The following is a 20505-nucleotide window of genomic DNA, read 5'->3' as shown; positions in this document are numbered from 1 at the left end:
GCAGTTTCCATAAAAAGGAAGATTTTTTTTCTTTTAAACTGTGTAGTACAAACTACAAATTACCTCTAGGATTTTAAGATGTCACTCCAAACTTCTCAAATAGCTAGGATACAGACTTAACAACACACATACCCTTCTATTCCCTCATCTTTTGGAGCCCTAAGAAAGTTAAAAGCCCTTACGACTCACTAATGAACATGCCTCAGTTTAATCAAACTAGCTGCCTTCCTACTGCCTTAACAGTTTGGAAAAACAAAGCAACACAGAACTCCTAAACAAAAGAACCAGAAAGAAGAACTGAACAAGGGGCATCACCACACCTCTGACTAGAAGAGCAAGACAGGCAGCCCTACTTTACCTACCTCCACAAAATGAGACATGCGCATCTTAAACAATAAAAGGGGAGGGGATGCAGATAACATACAGCATATTAATATTAGAGGTGACACATGCCAGAAGACTTCCAGTGTTATAAATACATGCATGCTATCCAGAAGTAATAAATCTGGGTCTCAGATAATCTGCAGAGAACAGTTGGGGGGTGGGGGGAAAAAAAAAAAAAAAAAAAATCACACAGCATTATAACTGATCAAGTGCATTTAAAGAAAATCTTCCTTTTCATCACTGGTAACAGGCCATTATTAGATCCTGAATACCAAACTAGAAAAAACTGTTTGTATACTGCAGTATGAGAATGTTTTCTGGTACTACTCAAATTCAATTAAAGAAAGCATATCTCCAACCAGAGACAAAACAGCCATGCACACAACTGCCTGTGTTGAAAGGCAAATTGTGCAACTTTCAAGAGCATTTTATATTTTAATTAAACAGATATTTATGGTGGTGTTGCCAAGATACAGAATATACAGAAATAAATAGTTGTTTCACCAAAAGATTTAAGCAGAACAGAAAAGGCCTACCTAACATAGAAACTCAAAAGAAATAAGAAATCCATCTCTTACAGTAAAACCAGATGCCCAAGGAAGAACAACAAAAGGGCCAAGACAGTTACAAGGACTACAAGGCAGGCATATTTAACCAATTCCACATGTACAGTAGGTCACCATCTGGAGTTCTGTATTAATCTGGTAACCTCACTATTCGGTCTTCTTGGATGCTGCGCAGCAGCACCAGCAGAAGTTATTTTGGGAAATACGGTGGGGGAGGGAAGATGGTTAGGAAAGCTACAAGATATCCAAGAAGAAAAACACATGAGAACATTAAGCAGAACACACTAGCAAGAAATGCACCCTCCCCACCCCCCCCATGTTCAGCATTTACTAGTGCAAGATACCTATTAGTGTGAATTTATAAGCTTCATGAGCAAATCCTCTGGAAGTGGGGAAAAAAGAACGTCAGGATCCTCCTTTCAGTGGGTACTTTGCTATAGTAAGCAGGGCAGGGGCGGGGGGGAGTGTATCAATACTGCTAAGCCAGCTGGGAGGAGCACATGTTGCTAAATTCATCCATGTGACATATTAGCACAGAAGTACACGAAGTTTAGAATAAAAAGTGAGAAGTATGTTTCATGACCGTTAAACATTTCCTCTGGTGCTTTCACACTCAATAAGCAGAGCAAAACTATCTGAATTCTTACCAACACCACTACCAGATTTTAAGTAAAATGCAAACAACTTAGATGAATCCAACATCTTCAGAGACGCCAGAAAACCTGTATGCACTATAGTACAGCTACTAAAATACCCAGAAGTTCTAGTTCTGTAGGAGTGTACATGTCTTTCAGAAGTAATACAACATATGTGCATGCATTTACACTTACATCTGATTTTTAGCCGCTTGTCTCTGAGCTTTCCGTTCTTTCCTTTTTTGATCTGGTGGCTTAGCAAAAACAATTTCAATGTTTTCTCCCTCTAAATCTTTGCCATTCATTTCTTCCATTGCCTGAAGGAATTAACCAGACTTTAAACATACTTCTAAGCATATCTGGAGTTATTAATTTTATTCTATCTTTTAGAGCATGCATTTTAAATCCAGACCTAAAATAACAATATAATGCTAAAACTTTTTAAAAATAATCAGAAAGCATAGTATTGCGGGTTCCAGAGTTAAACATTTATAGTGGGTTCCAGAGCTATGGATTTCCTTTTAACTTGGCTCTCAGACCCTGGACAGCATGTATCAGTTTAGAAATCTTCTACTCAAAACGGTAAATAGACTTCAAGCTTTGCAAGCTGTTTCAATTAATGAAGTGACAGAACTGTTCTCTGGAAGTACAGATTTTGCAATAAGGGAATAAATTTCTAAAGTCAGCACACATGCAAACACTAGTAAAACTAGAGATCAGTATATGTTTCTTTTCCTTTATTTTACTCATAATAAACATAACTGTCTTTTTAAACCATAAGCCAAAAATCAGAATTTAAGTCTCATTTTAACCACCAAAAAAAAAAAACCAAACTCACCACAAACACAAATAAACCCACCACCACACACAAGTACGGTTGCCATGGATCACAGTAACTGCTACAAGTTAAAATCAAGCAGGGGAAATCCTAGAGATTATGCCACTTTTAGAGACTCTACATAGCCAAGTCTTGATGGAATACATATCCTCTGAAAAAAACTCTTTCCATCATACTCCTGAGCATCTGCTTTAAGGCATCTGGATGAGTAAGAAAAACTGCATCCCCCTGTATTCTGCATCCTCCCACAGAACATAAAAAATAGACACACTACAGGCAGGATCGGAATTACACTTTCTCTTCCTAACAATAGATGACAGGAAAAAAAACACTAAGACCAGGGTAGCAAAATCCAGGAATAACAATTACTCAATTGTCCAGCACCTCTCATCAAAAAGAAAAGGTGCTTATTTCACACCATTCTGCTCACAGAGAACAAAAAGACTACCCAAGATTTTATCACTTGCCCTAAAGAAATTGCTTTAGATTCTACCAATAATATGGTGAGAATATGCATTCAACTTCTGGCACTTCAGTGTCAAACGATAACACATATGATTATCTCAGACACTCATCAGCAGAATTCCTTAGGATACGTGCATCTACGATCCACTTTTCAAGCTAGCAACTGCACCTTCCTAGAAGACACCCAGAGAGGACAAAGTTATCAGTGACAATGTGCTACTATTTCTCCATACAGAGCTTGTTTCCAGGTTCAAAGAAATATACAGCTTCTAAATGTAATGTTTAGTCACTAACACACACAGTCTTCTTCACTTACCTTTAGAGCACCATCTCGTTCATCAAAATGAATGAAAGCATAGTCTTTTAGCTTCTTCACTCGCTCTAGCTTTCCAAATTGACTGAAGGCTTTTTCTAGTATCTCCTCTGTTACAGTATTGGCAAGATTGCGTACAAACAAAACTTTTACCTAAAAAAAACAAACAAAACATACAAACAAAAAAAAACAAACAAAAACAAACAACAAAGACTTAGAAGTATGATCTACTTTGAAAACTCAAAATGAAGTTTTGTAAGCCACTGCTACTGGCAGTACTGAAAATGTCATTACATTTTATGTACAGCATTTTATATACGCATACATGATACAGCATGAATTAGGTCCAAAATTCCCTGACTGATAAAAATACTAAATCTGTTTTCAAGCATGATTACATAGTATTAGTATCCTGAGAGTCAGTCCAATTTGTTTTAATGTTTAAAAGAATCCTAGCAGCAGTAATTTTCAACTCAGAACACTTTCAAACTTGACAGAAGGCAACAAGGCATGGTTACACACAAAATAATTAGCTTATCAAAACATTTCATTGTTTAGACAGGTTTTTGCTCAGGTATTTGCAGAACAGTCATCACTATAATATCTAGGTCAGAGGTGACAGGCCTGCAGCTCTCAAGCTGCTTAACTTGTAGCTCCCATACTATAGCTACAACAAATACCTAGCATCAGGACTGTGCTTGCCTGAGGAGTGCTCAGTGACCTGAATCCATAGCTACAAGAGAAAACACAGACAGAAGGGGATATCCGAACACTGACACTGCCAAGTCACCCTTGGACTTTCTCACAAGTCAAACTGTGTCCTCCCCTTGAGCAACAGCCACCTCCAAATAACTCTGAAAGTCTATTCCCTCCCTCAGCTCTCTAAAGCACGCAATATGGCTCTTAAGCTACACTGGGACTGCTATGCAGCTTGTAAGACCAGAGATGTTGGTTATCTTTTAACTACTCCGATATGACCTGTTACTTGTCTGATAGTGACTAAATCATCAATATGAAGTTTCACCAACCACCAACTGCTTACAATAAAAGAAAATACAGGTCAGTTTAATAAAGGCTTAAATTAGACACTTATTTAATATCACAGACAATGTACTCAAGACACCAGGAACAACATATGTTAGCGACCCCTTAGTATTCAAGGACTTGTCTTTGCATCCACACTAAGGTTGCACTAAATGACCGTACATTAGCATGTTTGCATGATGTCATCTGAGTTCTCACCACTGACAAGCACCTGATTTGCTAGTAGAGTTACTTCCATACTCTGCCACCATGCCTTGAGTCTCACCACCTCCTACTGCCAAAGGATGCTCAGTCTTACCTTCCTACAATGCAGCTGTACACCAGCTGCAAAGACTCCAAACTTCTACTCACATGCCCTCTGCTACTAGTGGTTTCAAACTAGCTGATGACAAAAAGTGAACATAGTACATGGCAGCAGAGACAACCTTTTAATAAGAATTACTATGTAATTAAGTTACAAATGAACAGGACAGACTTCCATTAATCTTTGTCTCACTCGCTAACTGAACTAGGGTAGGATGCAGAGTTTGGAAGAAGGCATACTACAGATCATAAATCTGACCCAGTGTAATTAAAACTAGTCTTTGGCAATAGTTACCTCTTGCTGCTTCTCAGGAGATTATAAAAGTCATAGCCAGCTCCACAAGGAAAGTTGCTTCCTATCCTGTGTTAAACTTCTCCTACATGCCTTGATGGTAAGAGCAACCTTTGTTTCTTGTAACACACACGTAATAACCATTTTTTGTATACTGTCCTAATTGCTACCTTATTTCATGAAAATTAATTACAGGAAGTTATGTAATCAATGGTTTTAAAAAACAACTTTCAAACGACTGTTTCTTATTCTTGTACTTTAGGAAAGGATGAAAACTAGACTCTCATGAGGAACTAAGTAGCCTTCACTAATAAATCCACGACTTACACAGTGTCAGACACGACTAAAAACCTCAAAAATAATTTCTGTTACAAGATGCACTAACACAACATTTTTAAAGAAGTAAAAAGCAACCCATTTCCATTTTTCCAGTGTAGAGAAATCCATTAATCCCCAACAGCTAAAATTTTAAACATCTTTGGTCATGTAACAGGTTAAAAGTACACCTGAAGCAGTTTAAGACATGTCAAAGTTAGGACACAGGTTAAAACATAAGTTGAGAGAAAATGAACCCATTTTTACTTCATTTAAGCTATCTAAGGAGGGAAGGAGAAAAAAAAAAAAGAAGGAAAGACCTCTTCATTAAGGCTTACAGACTATGACACAAAGGATCCACAAATATACACCTAACAAGTAATATACCCAGGAGCAGCATTTTGTCATATAAGCAGTTTTCAAAGCAGGTTCTGCCTAAGATTAGACTACTCCCAAAACTTCTGGGATCTGCTCCTTTTCCTCCTCTTACCTACAACACAAACACTTCAGACTTCATTACCACATTCTTCAAGGGTTACTACTAGCCCTGTCCCCTGTCCTGTAATCTACTAGGCAGCCACAGCATAAGATTCCATTTAGCTTCTTAACCTGCCACTCCAGAACATCCTCTGTAGCCTGAGCCATGCTACAGAAATCAAGTAAAACATTAAGAAAAATCGATCTGCGCTACAGATATAAGAGGCATAAAAATAAACACTCAGGAGCAATTAAGCTATCAATACAGCTACTGGAAGCTGGAAAAAAGTTCACTTTGGACTAGATATCAACTAGTTAACCAATTATACTGCGATCTGTCAGTATAAGCACTCGCCTCCTGGAACAAGCCTACTTTCAGAATCTAGCTTTCTATCTCATTACACTCAAAGTAATCCATATTTGAAGTAATAGCTCATTTAAATTTTAAGTATGCATCCATACTCTCCAAAATACTTAAGCAAAAGTCTGGAGGAGAAAGAAATAATGGCTTGAGTAAACGTCTCAGAAATTTAAATTAGTAGGTGTCCACATATTGATTAAATGACATGCTGCTTCTGTAAGGTTTTTACAACAACACTGTTCACCTTCTGGTTAAAAAGCTGAATTTGTCTTCCCCATAGTTTGCTCTTATGGACTTGCTTTTCTAGCAGTCTTCACAGGAAAACTGCCAATCAGATTATTATTCTGATAAAAGTAATCTACTCCTCCTTCTCCCAGTGTTTTCTCCAGAGGCTTCTACCACAGGAATGCATAAGATGACATGGGTGAAAAACTCTCCCTTTGCTCCCAATTTGACAGTAATCAGAAGCAGTGACAACCAACCTGCAGCTCACATGCGGAATATTAATGACTGCAGCAGCAGCTCAGTTGCTCTTAGAAGACAGCAATAAAAAAACAAAGTAAAACCTAACACTTCCAGAATTGCCAGATGTGGTCAATTACTCCAAATGTACAGTAAGTGGGCAAGAAAGACTGGAGCAGAGACTTTCCTTGTTGCAAGAATAAACTAAGGGACACAGCCAGAGAGAAAGGTCAGACACCAGCACTTGTCCCAACTTTTGTCTTCACGCACAAGCTAATGTTCTCTGCTTTTTCAGCATGTGCATTCAAAGTCTCACTTTTCCATATATCTTCAACCCAAGCTCCATGCCATATCTTTGCCACACAGCACTTGAAGTACACCAGCTGATTTGCTGCACAATTTCTATATTTGTGTTTCTTTTTTCATGTTCCATTTCAAATACAAAAGGCATAACCACATTACAAAAACTATGTATTAAATGGGGCATACCACTATCCAGCTTTACCTTCTTTAGCTTTTCACTCCTCACATCTGTAAACTTACTTAGGAAAGATGCCCAATTCTGTCTCCTACACTTCTCGCTCATCTATTCATTCATGTCTGCAGGAGTTCCTGCTAATTTATTTTAACAGTTTGCTGGATTAGGTCTCTTCTCTTTTGAGCCCAAGAAACTGAACAGACAGATAGGCCACCACATTTAGGAAGCACCACCTTGAATAAATTTTACCTGCAAGACTCTTCCCCGCTGCTGATAGTCTATGACACTGGGCAAGGAAAATAAAGTCTGCAGACAGGGTAGTCCAAAAGCTTCTGTATTACAAAAGCAGCTTTTTCCCTAAGATGAGCCCCCACCCCAACCCTTTTCCCTTATGGCTCACCAAAGAGGAGATCCAAGCCAAGCTATCTTACTAGGTCCATCAAAGTAGGACTCCAGCAAGTGACGTGTCTCAGATGAGAGTAAAAGCACAGACAAAAAGCAAGCAAAGAGAAAGAGATAAGGATACGAGCTAGCTAGGAGTTTCCATTAAACAACTCAGCTACACAACATAACTGAAAAAAGACAGGGTTGGGCACTGTCTGATGGAAAAGAAATGCAGGTAATTTTTTTCTAGCAAAATATCACACATATTTAAAACAACTGTTGCAACGTAAATCAACATATTAACAGTCCAGACTTCAGTTTCACTGAAATATTTGACACACAAAATATTACTAGTCTTAATATTTGAAGGAATTAATCCCCCAAATGAAAAATAAAGATACTGAGTTCCAAACACAAAGTAATTGCTTAACTTCTCAAAAGTAACTGCTAAAGGCAACCCTGAAAATACATTTGTGTATTTTACTGACATGTTCCAACTCTGAAGTGACAAACATACAGTTCCAGGGTTAAAAATAATTTAAGACTTATTCTGTGACCATATCTGGATTTCCATCCCTCCAAATATTAAACTACAAAACCATTTTAACTTTTGGAGTCACTACCACCACTTCCACATGAGAAATTAAGTACATCAGGCCTATGTGTCATTTTGCCAAGAATTATGTTGAACCTTCAGCCTTAGGAGCACAAAACAACATCAGCCAATAGAGTTTCTAAATTCTCATCAATTCTAGAGTGTATGCATATTTTTATCACCTCACCTACAACATCTCTGTCAACACAGCTGAAAAACGGTATTTAAACTTAGGCTAATGTCAGGAAGCAGTTACTTTGGAAAAAGACTATTTAAATGTATTACGGTTCCCTTACAGCTTTATTACCTTTGCCATGACTTCAGGATCTGGATCTTCTATAGGGTCAGCCCATTCAACTGTAACAACATTTCCCCAGACTTTCACTTTGCCGCTCATTAACCTACGTCTGGCCTGAGCAGCAGTTTTGTGATCTTCATATTCAAGGAAACAGAAACCTCGGTTCTTTTTCTTGTCATCAGGCTGATGATACAATATGACATCTGTAAGACCCTCTGAAATTAAGCAAAACATTTGTTACAGCTTCAATACATGAATTTGTATCACAAAGTAGGGATTATATTTCTGGTAAGTAAGCATCTGAAAAGTGGTTCCAAAAAAGCATGAACACATTAGACTTCTGAGATCACATACATATTAAAATTTCCCTGTCTTTAAGAAAAATGTTTTGAAAGAGACACATTAGACTTTACTGAGTTAGGTTCCATTTTATTCAGTGAAGAAAGCTAAGTAGCTATGGAAGAGTACCTTTCTTCTAACTGCATGGGTAAGTGCAGTCAAAAGTTGTGCCCTGCACCACTTCTCGTCTCAAACCCCTAAGTCACACCACTTACCAGTATGTGTTTTATTCCATGCATGCCTAAACAACAAGAGAACAAACTTACATGATTTTAAGACATCTAAAAAGTTTCAGTATTACTCCACAGAACCTAAAGTATAACCTTCGGTAAGGGAGAAAGCCACCAAATGTTACCTTTGCAAGTTTACAAGCTGTTATTAAAAAGAGGTCCTTATCAAATCACTAAGAATTCTTAAGCACAGAACTAGTTATGTTTGCCAACCTCCTTCAGTTTTGTCTTGAAAAGATTTAAAATATTCATTAGTACTGAAATAATTAAACCATCTATTTCTTTGAATGGCTTTCTTAAACATTACACACTCTCTAGGTAAAACTAGGAATCACATATCTAGTCTAATCACAACTAGTTCAGCTCTCGGCACAAGTTTTAGGAAAAAAACAAACAAACAAACAACAACAACAACAAAAAAAACCACAAAAAAACAAACATCAAGCAGTGAGATCATTCTATCATTCTGCCAAAAGATAGTGAAGAGGGTTCATCACTGATGATGTCTGACATGGGTCACAACAACTCCATGCAACACTAAAGGCTTGGGGAAAAAGTGGCTGAAAAGCTGCCTGGCGGAAAAGGACCTGGGGTTCCTGACAGCCAGCTAAATGTGAGCCAGCAGTGTGCTCAGGTGGCCAAAAAGGCCAACAGCATCCTGACTTGTATAAGGAATTGTGTGGCCAGCAGGACTAGGGAAGTGATTGCCCCTTTGCACTCAGCACTGATGAGGCTGTACCTCAAATCCTGTGTTCAGTGTTGGGCCCCTCACTACAAGAAAGACATTGAGGTGGTGGAGGGAGTTCAGAGAAGGGCAATGAAGCTGGTGAGGGGCCTGGAGCACAAGTCTGATGAGGAGCAGCTGAGGGAACTGGGGCTGTTTAGCCTGGAGGAGGCTGAGGGGAGACCTTAACTCTGTCTACAACTACCTGAAAGGAGGTTGTAGCATGGAGGGTGTTGGTCTCTTCTCCCAAGTAACAAGTGAGAGGGTGAGAGGAAATGGCCTCAAGCTGCATCAGGCAAGGTTTAGATTGGATATTAGGAAAAACTTTGTCATGGAAAGGGTTGTCAGGCATTGGAACAGGCTGCCCAGGGAAGTGGCTGAGTCATCATCCCTGGAGGTATAACGACGTGAGGATGTGGTGCTTAGGGACATGGTTTAGTGGTGAACATGGCAGTGTTAGGTTTACAGTTGGACTTCATAGTCTTAAAAGGTCTTTTCCAATCCAAACAATTCTATAATTCTCTCTCTCTAGCTCTACAAAACTTAGTTATTGACTTACCTGTTACTTTGCTAAATTCTTCAACAATTTGCTCCTTGGTTTTACTCTTAGGAATAGAACCAACAAAAAGCCTATTATTTGCAACAGAGATGCATACACCAATGTGTTTTCCAGAACGAATTTCATGGTTGTTGTACTGAAAGAAAAATGATTGGACAATCATCAGTTACAGGTAATTTTCACTCATCTCCAACAGCAGCATACCAAATATTTTATTTTTACAAACAGCATTTAGTAATATATCAAATTCTTTGGCGCTTGACACATTCTTATGATGCGTATTCAACTGTTCTGAAGTGTACCCATGTACTCTGAAATATCTCAATAATTTCAGCCAACAATTATCCTTCCCTTCTTGTTCAAGCCTTTTACCTTAATACATGTTTATTCAGAGACTTTTTCATGTAGCACTAGGAAAGATAAATCTCAGGTCCAAGTCATCAAGGTCAAGGCTCCTCCCTTCACAACAGTGCAGAAAAAAATGCAAGTTTCTCTATAAATTGCACCTATGAATTCCTCAGTTGTGTACAACCCAAGACAGGAGTTACAATTAAAGTCAGATGACCTTTTAAAGTTTCATAGCTAACTAAAGAGAGTGAGCCGTGATCAGGTCTTCACAAAATGTGCAAAAGCAATTGCCAAATACTTTCCAAAGCACATAGGTTACACATGTAAAGACAGTGAACAGCAAGAACCTTCTACTGATTTGAACTCCTAAGACTTCTGTTCAAATCCTTCTGCTGTAACAGGTTGTTTAGAAGACACTCTGAACCAAAGTCAGTAGTTTAAGAAAAAAAAAAGAAAAAAAAGAAAACAAAAACAAGTGTTACTGTAGACATCTGTTGGCAAAAAAATGCCTTTCATTGAGATGCAGACACAGACACGCATCATCCAAACAAGCGGCAGGGAGGTCAATTGGTGGTGCATCAACCCCTTCCCAACTGGAAGCCCTGCAGCAGACAGTTCTTTAGCTAGGAAAATTTATTTTGTGGTCAACATCTTATTGACAAGTAGTAGGACAGCTTTTTTAAGTTTAATCTAGCTATTTATTTAATGAGTTACTTCGTACTTGGTGGTAAACCTTGCTTTATAAGCAAGTTCTCCCCTTACTGCTTAAAGCACTAAAATGAGGGTGAGGATGTTCATTTATCTCTTGCAAACAAAAATTACATCACTGAAAATTTTCAAAGCTAGAAAACTGTACCAAAAGTGAGCTAAAAGGAGAACTGTACATGTGAAAAGGACCTGGAGTGGTATCTTCCCAACTAATTATGTCTCAAAACATAGTAGGATACAGTAAAAGACTTCTATCTCCATGTCTGTTGCCCATGTGGCAGAGGAATAGTTGATTTTAAACCAGGAAACAGCTGCATCGGCAGACTCTCTATATATATATTATGTTTATGACCACTAATAAACACACACATTAACGGACTGATTACAGTAAAGAACAAAAAAAATCTTCTAAAGAAACACCTTTAAAAAAAGCTGACAGTTTATAAACCTGGAAACAGGACACAAACTAATCCTTAATTAACTAAAGTGTACATCGAGAAACATTTCTTTACATTAGGAAACATTTTTTTACTGAGAGGGCAAACAGTGGAACAGGCCTCCTAGAGAGGTGGTGAATTCCCCAAGCTTGTCAGTGTTTAGAAGAGGAATTTAGACAATGTCCTTAACAATATGCTTTAACTTTTGATCAGCCCCAACATGGTCAGACAGTTTGACTAGGTGACCATTTTAGGTCCCTTCCAAACAAAATATTATATTCTATATGGATATTATCCAACTGTTCCTGTTAAAGTTCAAGACTAAAGTTTGTCTACACAATTCAAGAAGACTGTCTCATACAACTCATGGCAACAAAATAATATTTCATAACTTTAACAAAAAATATAATATTCTACTATATTGCAATCCCATATTGACAGTAGTTTCTAGTAGTTTTTTCATATTACAATATATTAACTAATACTTTTCATTTTATGTTTCTCTTAACACAGACAAACAGTCTTGACTTGGGTGGTCTTGAATATTAAGTTCATTGAGTTTTAGGTAAATAGTTTGCATATCACCTGTAAACTTAGAATAGATTTGAACAGGCCCAAATCATGATCCAAGTAAAGTGTCAAAACATTCAGGTTACCAAATTAGCTATGTCAGCACACTGCTTCCCTCTCCTGTCACCACTGAATCAATACCCAAAGTTAGTAACAGAGATATTACTGTTTTCTAGCTGCTATAATAGATTTTTTTTTTTTTTTTACTAAGTTCTATAAGAAGCTACTTATAAACAGGTCAAAGTATGCATAAGGTCTGTCTTGTCATTTTACCCACTTAAACTTTCACCAATAATTTTAGTAGCTATTTCCAGCAGCAAATGGCAAGCTGTACTGCTCTGCATGGCTGGCAAAATGCTTAAGGGGCATATCTGCATAACTCACCTGTACCTACACTTTGATCAAGCTTACACTTGCTCTAGCCAAAAAATACACTGTATGCTACTATAGTTTGATATGTTTTTCTACAAGCTTCACCTCACAAGCATTTATCCTGTACATGTCTACAGTAATCTTAATCACTCAGAAATGTTTTGAAAAACTGAAATCTAACAACTTCATATGAAAGATGAGAATTGAAGACACGCAAGAGAACACAACTGGAGTTATAATTCTTAACTCAGTATACAACAGAAGGTAAACACATACCAAGAGGGGAATAAATTGCCCAGCATTAAAAAAAAAATTTAAACTCAGACTTCTTACAGTCAGTGCTTGTGTGAACAACATTTGAATGCCATTGCTACTTAAGCAGTAAGGGTTAACTACACTGGATTAAGTACTTGGACATAAAATTAACTACTGTTCTTATCTGTAAGTCTTCTCAGTATCAGGCTGTATCAGGCCATTTTTGTCTCAAGCACAGCCCCAAAGATATGCCAAACACAATTTCAGGAATCATCCCCTTTTTTAAGTGGCTTGAAAATGCATCTGCATAGCAAAATCAAGAGTTCAAGCTTTTAAATTCTAAGATTTCTGCTAGTCAATGAATAGAGTAAGTAAACAGTCATTAAGTTTACCCCCAAAAAATAGTTAAATTGTTATAAAGAACATGGATGATACCACAGCCACACAAATATTAATTGTATGCAAAATATGTTATACTAACTGCAGGAGCCTGAAGACAGGTCAGTTTATTCTCTGCTACAGTTTGGGTATTGACAAAACCTCATAACTATCTCTTATTACTCAGAAGCCTACAGGCAATGCAGAGATTTTTATTCTCATTTTTGTTTATACTTCACAGAGTCCTGAATGGCAGGGAGGGGAAGCAGCCTCTGGGAAAAAGATGGGAAATAACAAAAGAACTCCTATCCCGGAGAGTCCAGAAAGCTGATAAATAAGTTGTATGCACATCAGAAGATTGTAGGTAGCATCAAGAACACTGTTAAAACACTAGGATATTAAAACAGCTAGGACCAAGGGTTCAACAAGAGGTCTTTCAGCAGCCTCTACCCTGCATGTGCAACAGGTGATAGACCCAAGAGTTTCAACTCAACTCTACAGCCATATTTTGCTAATACCCCTGCAAATCACTCCTAGACAACTTGGGAAACTTATAAATACACCAAACTAGCCAGGCAACTATGGCTGAAACCCTTTGAAAGCTGAAAAATACCACACAGAATGAAACTTAAAACTAGCCCTAGCCTCAAAGAGGTTAGCATGAAGGCTGAAAAACTGCCTTAATCTCAACACTTCTCAGCTACTACATTCTGTAACTAAAAACCAGAACACAACACGCTTTTTTCCTGCATGTCAAAGATCAGGTATAAATGGACATCAAGTACCTCCTCCTCTTGTATCATTTAGTAGAAGACTGAGGCTAGGATCTGTTGTTACTTTTATGGAAACAGAACCTGAATTGCTTTTCAGAGGGTGCTGCCATTAAGTCAAATCTAGCTAAGTGCAGAAAAATTCCTTTTTGTTTGTTTACTAGGTCTCTCTGAGAGTGTATTTGATTTCACTCATTGTTTCACTAAGTCGTGCACATAACTCTTAAGAGTTCACACACGATATAAATAGCTATGCTGGCAATGAAAGTGCAGAGATATATGCAGTTATCCTCAGTATATTTGGATTGTGCACTTGAGCATGAACCATTTTATTCAAAAAGCTAAACGGTATATTCCAGATATTTTTGTACTTCTACTTTTGTAGACAATTCTGTACCTTTTAAAAACACATTGTCACCTTTACCTGCAGCTTGATTTGTCTCCACTATCTGACTTACATTATTAATATGTCAATACGGTACTTTAATGGCTTAAGATGTACCTTATTACAAAACAGGGAGTTTCACCCTACTATATTAATAATCAGTACACCTCAGAGTGTGTATCATTAGCACACTTGAGGGGTCATACCCGCACACTGATCTTGGCCATATCAATGTAGTAGTAACTAGTTCAAAAATTTGAATTCAACTTAACTAAGAAACAAAGGAGTAGTGTGAGGATCAGGGTGGTGTTTCTTTACCCCCTCAGTGACAGATACTTCATGCATAAAACCTAGAAAGCTTAAGAGTAGTCTATTCCTTATATCAAACTATCTCACACCTCTGTGTAAAACAGAGTAAAGTTTTTTAACATGGCAGGATTTATTACTTTTTCCAGCCAGTTGCAGCAAACAAAACAGCCCCTAACACTCAAGAGTGATTTCCCATCTGAAGTATCTTATGAAATCCTGTGACTTCAAAAGCATTTTTCTAGCATGGGGCCCTCTGCTGGTGCACAAATCGGAAATCACAGAAAACCTGACAAGCGCTGCCCTTGTACCACAGCAACCAAAACAACTTCTGTCCAAAACTCATCCAGATGCAGACAGCTGAGAAGCCACAAGTGCTAATACAACTTTTATTAATAATAAATGCTCATCTAACCAGACAGAACAGTAGTCCATTGGCTATTTTTTTCCCCCGTCCCTAATATAGCCAATGAAAATCCATATACACTGTGGAAATATGCAAGAACACCTAGCAGACATTTGTGAAATTATCTAATAATGACAGTTTCATCTTAAGCAGGACAACTGCTTATAACCAGACAAAGTTCTTAAAAAAAAAAAAAAAAAAAAAAAAAAAAAAAAACAATACACAAAAAAACCCAAGTAAGATGACTTACCAGTTTAACAGCTTCCTGAGCTGCCTCTTTAGTACAAAAAGTGACAAAAGCATATCCTCTGTTTAGACCAGTTAGTGGATCCATCATTAAGCGGAGATCCCATATAGGGCCAGCTTTCTCAAATAATGGAACAAGTTCATCTTCAAACAAGTCTCTTGGAATCTTGCCCACAAATATCTACAACAGACACAGCAAGTATTGTTTATAAAAAAATACTTTCAATTAATAAGAATACATACACATAAACTTCTCCTTACCTCTGTACCAACAGAAGGCTGTTGTCCTGAATATACAGACTCTGGAGGAGGTCCACCATACTTTCTCTGTCCAGTAGTCACATCAAGAGTGTAGCCAGTTCTCTCCAAGAGTGCCTTCAAGTAAAAAACTTAAAATTTTAAAGTCACATACAAATTGAGCTAGTTTAGGTGCACTTCAGACACAAAGAGACATGCTTATAATTCCTCTTAAACTGTACTGGTTTGAACTCCCACAGGGGAGCAAGTCTACTGCTAGTATATCAACAACAAACTTACAAAACAATTACTACAACTATCAGGCAAAGAAACACTCATAGAAAATCGCGGATTCACATAGAGTTTTCCCAGTTCCTTCATGTTCATATAGAAAAAGAGGCCAAGAAATAGAATAGTGAGCTTCCCTTTAATTAGAAAGATCTTAGTCTGAGCCACTTCTTGTTTTGGCATGTCCAATCCTGCAAACATTTATGCACAGGAGTTCCCTTCACTTAATGAGATTACTCATAAGTGTGAAGTTAAAGAACACATGTTTAAGTGCTTACATCCCCTGGAATACTGTACTGACTACTTCAGGTATCCCACCACTGAAGTGGTAGTACTGTTTCCTTTCTCCTATACTCCCCCTCACCTCAGTCCCCTCAAGTTCCCGTGTGCACATACAGCATCCCAGCCCAACTGATCCTCACTAGAATCACCACATACAGATTTACTACCAATTTAACATATTACATGAAATTCAATATGCAAACAGATGAGAAACTCCTCTGAAATTAGCCTTTCTTAATAATTTTGTACAAAAGCAAATCAACTCTACACACAAAGCAACAGCATATTAAGCAAATCTAATTATAAAGAATTAGTAATTTCACAACTGGAAAACTGAAAAGTTATTTCAAATGCTATAGCCATCATTAGTAAAAGCTATGCTACTTTTAGTTAAAAAAGCTCTCATATCATAGGTTTTATGTGGTACTGACAAAAACTCTTATCAGGTTTTTTGAATTTATAATTAATGGCATCCCAGCCTCAGAGAGGAAAAAAAAAAGATTTTTCTAGTTTCTCAAGCTACATAGTTATTTGTAATATACAATATATTAATTTTGCAGTTTACACATAAAAAGATTAAAGATTCCCCTGCTTTTTAGGACATCAACTAAGCATGCTTAGATGGTTTTCCTTTCCTTAAGCTTTGGTAAAGATGCTCATCACAGAATTTTAAAATAAATCACAATATGTCTAACACTTGAGGCAGGAGACTCTTGCTACTAGAGGGGTCAGTCCAAGAAATAACATGTTCATTACTGAGACAGTTTGGGGTACAGTTTATGAGAACAGTGATTATGTCATAAGAAGTAGGCTAAATCCTAAATCCATTACAATCTGTCTTTACGGAAACACATGGTGTCTCCTCCCTATTGTGGACTTGTTTTAAACCCGAGGAAATAAAAAAAAAGGGGGAGGGGGGCACGGAGCAAGGAAAAAAGAAATAAATAACCAACCACCAGTAGCTGAAGTTACGCATTCTGAACTCCAAGATCTATGCTGACAAGTTCCCAAAAACTTTTAACTGTGGAATAGCAGAACCATCTCAACTAGACATAAAGCAAATTGTAAGATCTTTTTCATTTTTACATACATTCAGCTCTAGTAATTAAGAGTATATTAAATTTCCTCTTTAATAGGATGAAGTGTAAGATAAAATGCAAGGGACAGCTCTGAAATAATGACATATAACCTAAAATAGCCTTTTTAAGAAAAGCAGATCCAAAAAAATCAAGGTATCTGTCACAATAGCTTTGTAAAACCACAGATAGACCACATAACTTTTATCTTTAAGGCACATACCTTTATTTTTGCCTCATCTGGTCCTTTGCTAGAATCTGCCACCTTGGTCCCCTGTTTTTCCCTCTGCCTGTATGTCTTCATGACTCCACATAAAAAGGCACTTTTGTTCTGCAAAAGACATATTAATCTTCAGTTCTGAAAATGTGGTAAGCTAGAACCTAATTTCACCTTGATTTAGTACAGCATGCATTTTACATCTCACATATGGATCACTAAAGTGACTTAAGCAAACCTCCTGCAGTTTATCCCGTAACAATTATATTCTAAATTGCTTAACATTACCTGAACATGTGAAAGATCACTGTCTTTAAACTGCTGAAGCACTGCCAATGCACCTTCTTCGTTAAATTCCTTTAATGCTTCAATAGCTCTTTCATCTAGATCACTATGTGCAACTAGCCCTAGAAAAAAGAAAAAAATTACTAATTATATTTGGGCAGTAATCTTTGTTTAACCACATTTAACACATCTGACACATCAGTGACCCCGAAATCAATCACGGATTAACATAAGCTTCTAGACCTAAAAAAATTGCTTAGTTCTCTTAAAGGTAAATATTTAAGTGTACTCAACCTTTTTTTTCATCAAGAGTCAAAAAAAGTTAAGATTCAGAGTAATGCTGCTGCACCGAAGTATTCATTTGACTTCTGTGAAACCCAGATGCTACACGGGCCAAGTTCATTTTCAATATCCTAAAGCTGAATTCAGAAGGATCTATCACAACCTGACTTAGCTTGCCTAGCAAAGGTATCTTGGTACATTTTGAGACTACAAAGCCAAATAAACTGCAGTGCTACAAGAGACCACCACAAACCAAAAAACAAGCTTAAAAAAAATACTAGCTATTACTATGACTGAGAACCAACAAAATAACCTTTGCATCCGTGAGTCCAAATGCTATGTCACAAAATATCATTTAGATAAGACAAATACCAAAGCTTCAGTCACTTACAGTTACCTACAACTACTGTGAAAAGTGCACAAAGACCACAGCACCTACTCCTCCTAAAAATCATCTGTCTCCTTTTCCAGCTGTTGCTATGATCACCTGAATACTTTTCCTCCTTCCCACCCCTCAGCCCAAGTGGCCTGGCCGAAGATTTTTTTTCTGAAAAATTCTACAATAAATGGAATTACTGAACGGAAAACATCCACAGATTTTAGTAAGACTGCAGTTCCCATACTTTTGGAAACCACAAAAAGTTGCTATTTTAGTCCAAAGACAGCAGAATCCAATAAAATATTGTAAGTGTGGTTTTGCAAGTTTTACATCTTACCTGCAACGTAAATTTCATCTAGTTTTTCAGCAACTTTCTGTGGTAAACCAGCATCAAGCAATGTCTGGAAATGCTCAGAATGGGTAACTGCAGCAGAAGTATCCATGGGCTCTTCAGTACCATTCCCGTTAACATGTTCAGTAGCCATGTTTCCAGGTATCTGTTCAAATGCAATAAGCATCATAATTAAGCTAAGCATATCTTCAAGTAGAACAATACAAGTGACAATACATGCAACAGACTGCTCTATCCTCGCAAAAAAAGAAAAAAAAAATGTAGATCACTTCTTTGATACTTTTTAGTTTTTCAAGACGTAGAAAATTCTTCAAAAGAGGCACTAACACAAAGGAAAGTCCTAACACCACTGACTAGCGGGGGTGGGTAGCTTTCACTGCAGGTTTTACACAACCCAGCCAGACACTGACTCACCTCCCTCGCTCTGTCTCTCTAACACACTCCCTAAGAGGCTCTGAACAAGTTAGAAATGGAGCAAGAAGCCAATGGCGGGGATGGGAGGAAGAGCAAACCTGCCACATGCAGCCACCGCTACCACCGCGATTCCGTCACTGACACCCACTGCTGCCTCCAGCTCGCTTTGCAAACTCGCCGCGCCCCGGAGCGAGCCGCCTCTCCGGGCCCCAGGCGCGGCCGGGATCGTCTCCCGCCTTCGCTCCGGTGTCGGCCGGGCAAGCCAGAGGAACAAAGCGCTCTTCCCAGTCCGCACCCACCCACGGTGGCGGCGGCAGCGGCAGCCGCCATGAGCCCAATGGAAACACGTGCTCTGCGCGTTCAGATGTCCTACAACTTCCTCCAGTGACCGACTTCCCCCCTCCCCGCCACACTCCCGCATGAGGAGCGGCTCCCCCCCTCCCCAAGCCCCAGCCATTCCCCACCTCTCACCCTATTCCCCCCGGAGAGTGGTTGCAACACCCCGGGCCCGATTTCACCACTCGGCCAGGAGCTCGCGGCGCCTCCCGGCCCCGCCGCCACCCCCCAGCCACACTTCTCCCCGAAACAATGCAGGGGACCGCCGCCAGCCCCGTCTCCCGGCCGAGAAACGCCGCTGCCCGCCGCCCACCGCCTCTCGACGTGACCGGGGGCACGCGAGACCCGAGCGGCCCCACTCCCCGCGCACAGGCTGGGCACCGAGGTCGCAGCTCCCCCAAGCCCGGCCCAGCCCCTCACGGGCAATGAATGGAGCGGCAGAGCCGGCAGGACAATGAGGCGAGAGCCACGCGCCCCGCGCGGGGCCGCTCCGGGTCCCCGCGGCCGCCGCCGCCTCCCCAGCGCCGGCCAGTTGCAGGGCCTAGTGCGCGGGCACCGGCCCAGCCCGGCCGCCCCCCGCCCGACAGCAGCGGCCACGAAGGCAGCCAGGTCCTCCACCCATCGCGCAGCGCCTGGCAGCCGGGCCCCGGCCCCACAACGCTACAAGGCCCCGGCGTATGGCTCCCGCCCCGCCCGCCGGCCACCCTCCGCCGCCTCAATCTCCTCTACCGTCCGGTCCGGCCCTGCCCCGGCCCCGCTCCCACCCCGCTCCGCGGGCGGCTGCCGCCACTCCGAGCCGTGGCGAGCCCGAGTCCGCCGGCGCCCAGCGCCTGACCTGTGGCTGCGGGGGTAAAACGCCGTGCGAAGGGGCTCGGGGCGCGGCTAGCGGCTCGGCGTGCTGAGGAGCTGCCCCCCTTCTCCGCTCCCTCGGTGTGTCCGGACAGTGTGCTGGAGCTGGCGTAAAATGGCGGCCGCTCGAGCGCTCACGCCGCTGCTGGCACCAACCCCAGCCCCTTCCACTCGGCTCGGGGGGGGCGGGGGGGGGGAAGAGGAGGAGGCGCCGCGCGCGCTGGCGCAGCCCCAAACCCGGGGTCTCCCAGGCAGCTCCGCAAGG

At 39.9% G+C, this 20505-nt stretch overlaps 1 protein-coding gene across 4 annotated transcripts in view; it reads right to left on the bottom strand.

Moving 5' to 3' along the window:
* Window positions 1–20410, bottom strand: part of SYNCRIP (synaptotagmin binding cytoplasmic RNA interacting protein) — a 27053-nt gene extending 6643 nt beyond the window's left edge. For 3 of the 4 annotated variants that reach the window (XM_082048238.1, XM_082048239.1, XM_082048237.1), the window contains exons 1-10: window positions 20227–20410; window positions 18627–18786; window positions 17632–17750; window positions 17350–17457; window positions 15505–15618; window positions 15248–15424; window positions 10063–10198; window positions 8220–8425; window positions 3205–3354; window positions 1781–1902 (exon numbers count right to left, since the gene is read on the bottom strand). In XM_082048238.1, coding sequence (XP_081904364.1) covers window positions 1781–1902; window positions 3205–3354; window positions 8220–8425; window positions 10063–10198; window positions 15248–15424; window positions 15505–15618; window positions 17350–17457; window positions 17632–17750; window positions 18627–18774 — 1280 coding nt within the window. In that variant the 5' untranslated portion in view covers window positions 18775–18786; window positions 20227–20410. The remainder of the gene's footprint in view (window positions 1–1780; window positions 1903–3204; window positions 3355–8219; window positions 8426–10062; window positions 10199–15247; window positions 15425–15504; window positions 15619–17349; window positions 17458–17631; window positions 17751–18626; window positions 18787–20226) is intronic. The other variant, XM_082048240.1, reaches the window with a different exon arrangement.
* Window positions 20411–20505: the final 95 nt, after the last annotated feature.

The sequence above is a fragment of the Streptopelia decaocto genome, assembly GCF_964273445.1.
Source record: "Streptopelia decaocto genome assembly, chromosome: 3".
NCBI lineage: Eukaryota > Metazoa > Chordata > Aves > Columbiformes > Columbidae > Streptopelia > Streptopelia decaocto.
This window is presented reverse-complemented; position numbering and strand designations above follow the sequence as displayed.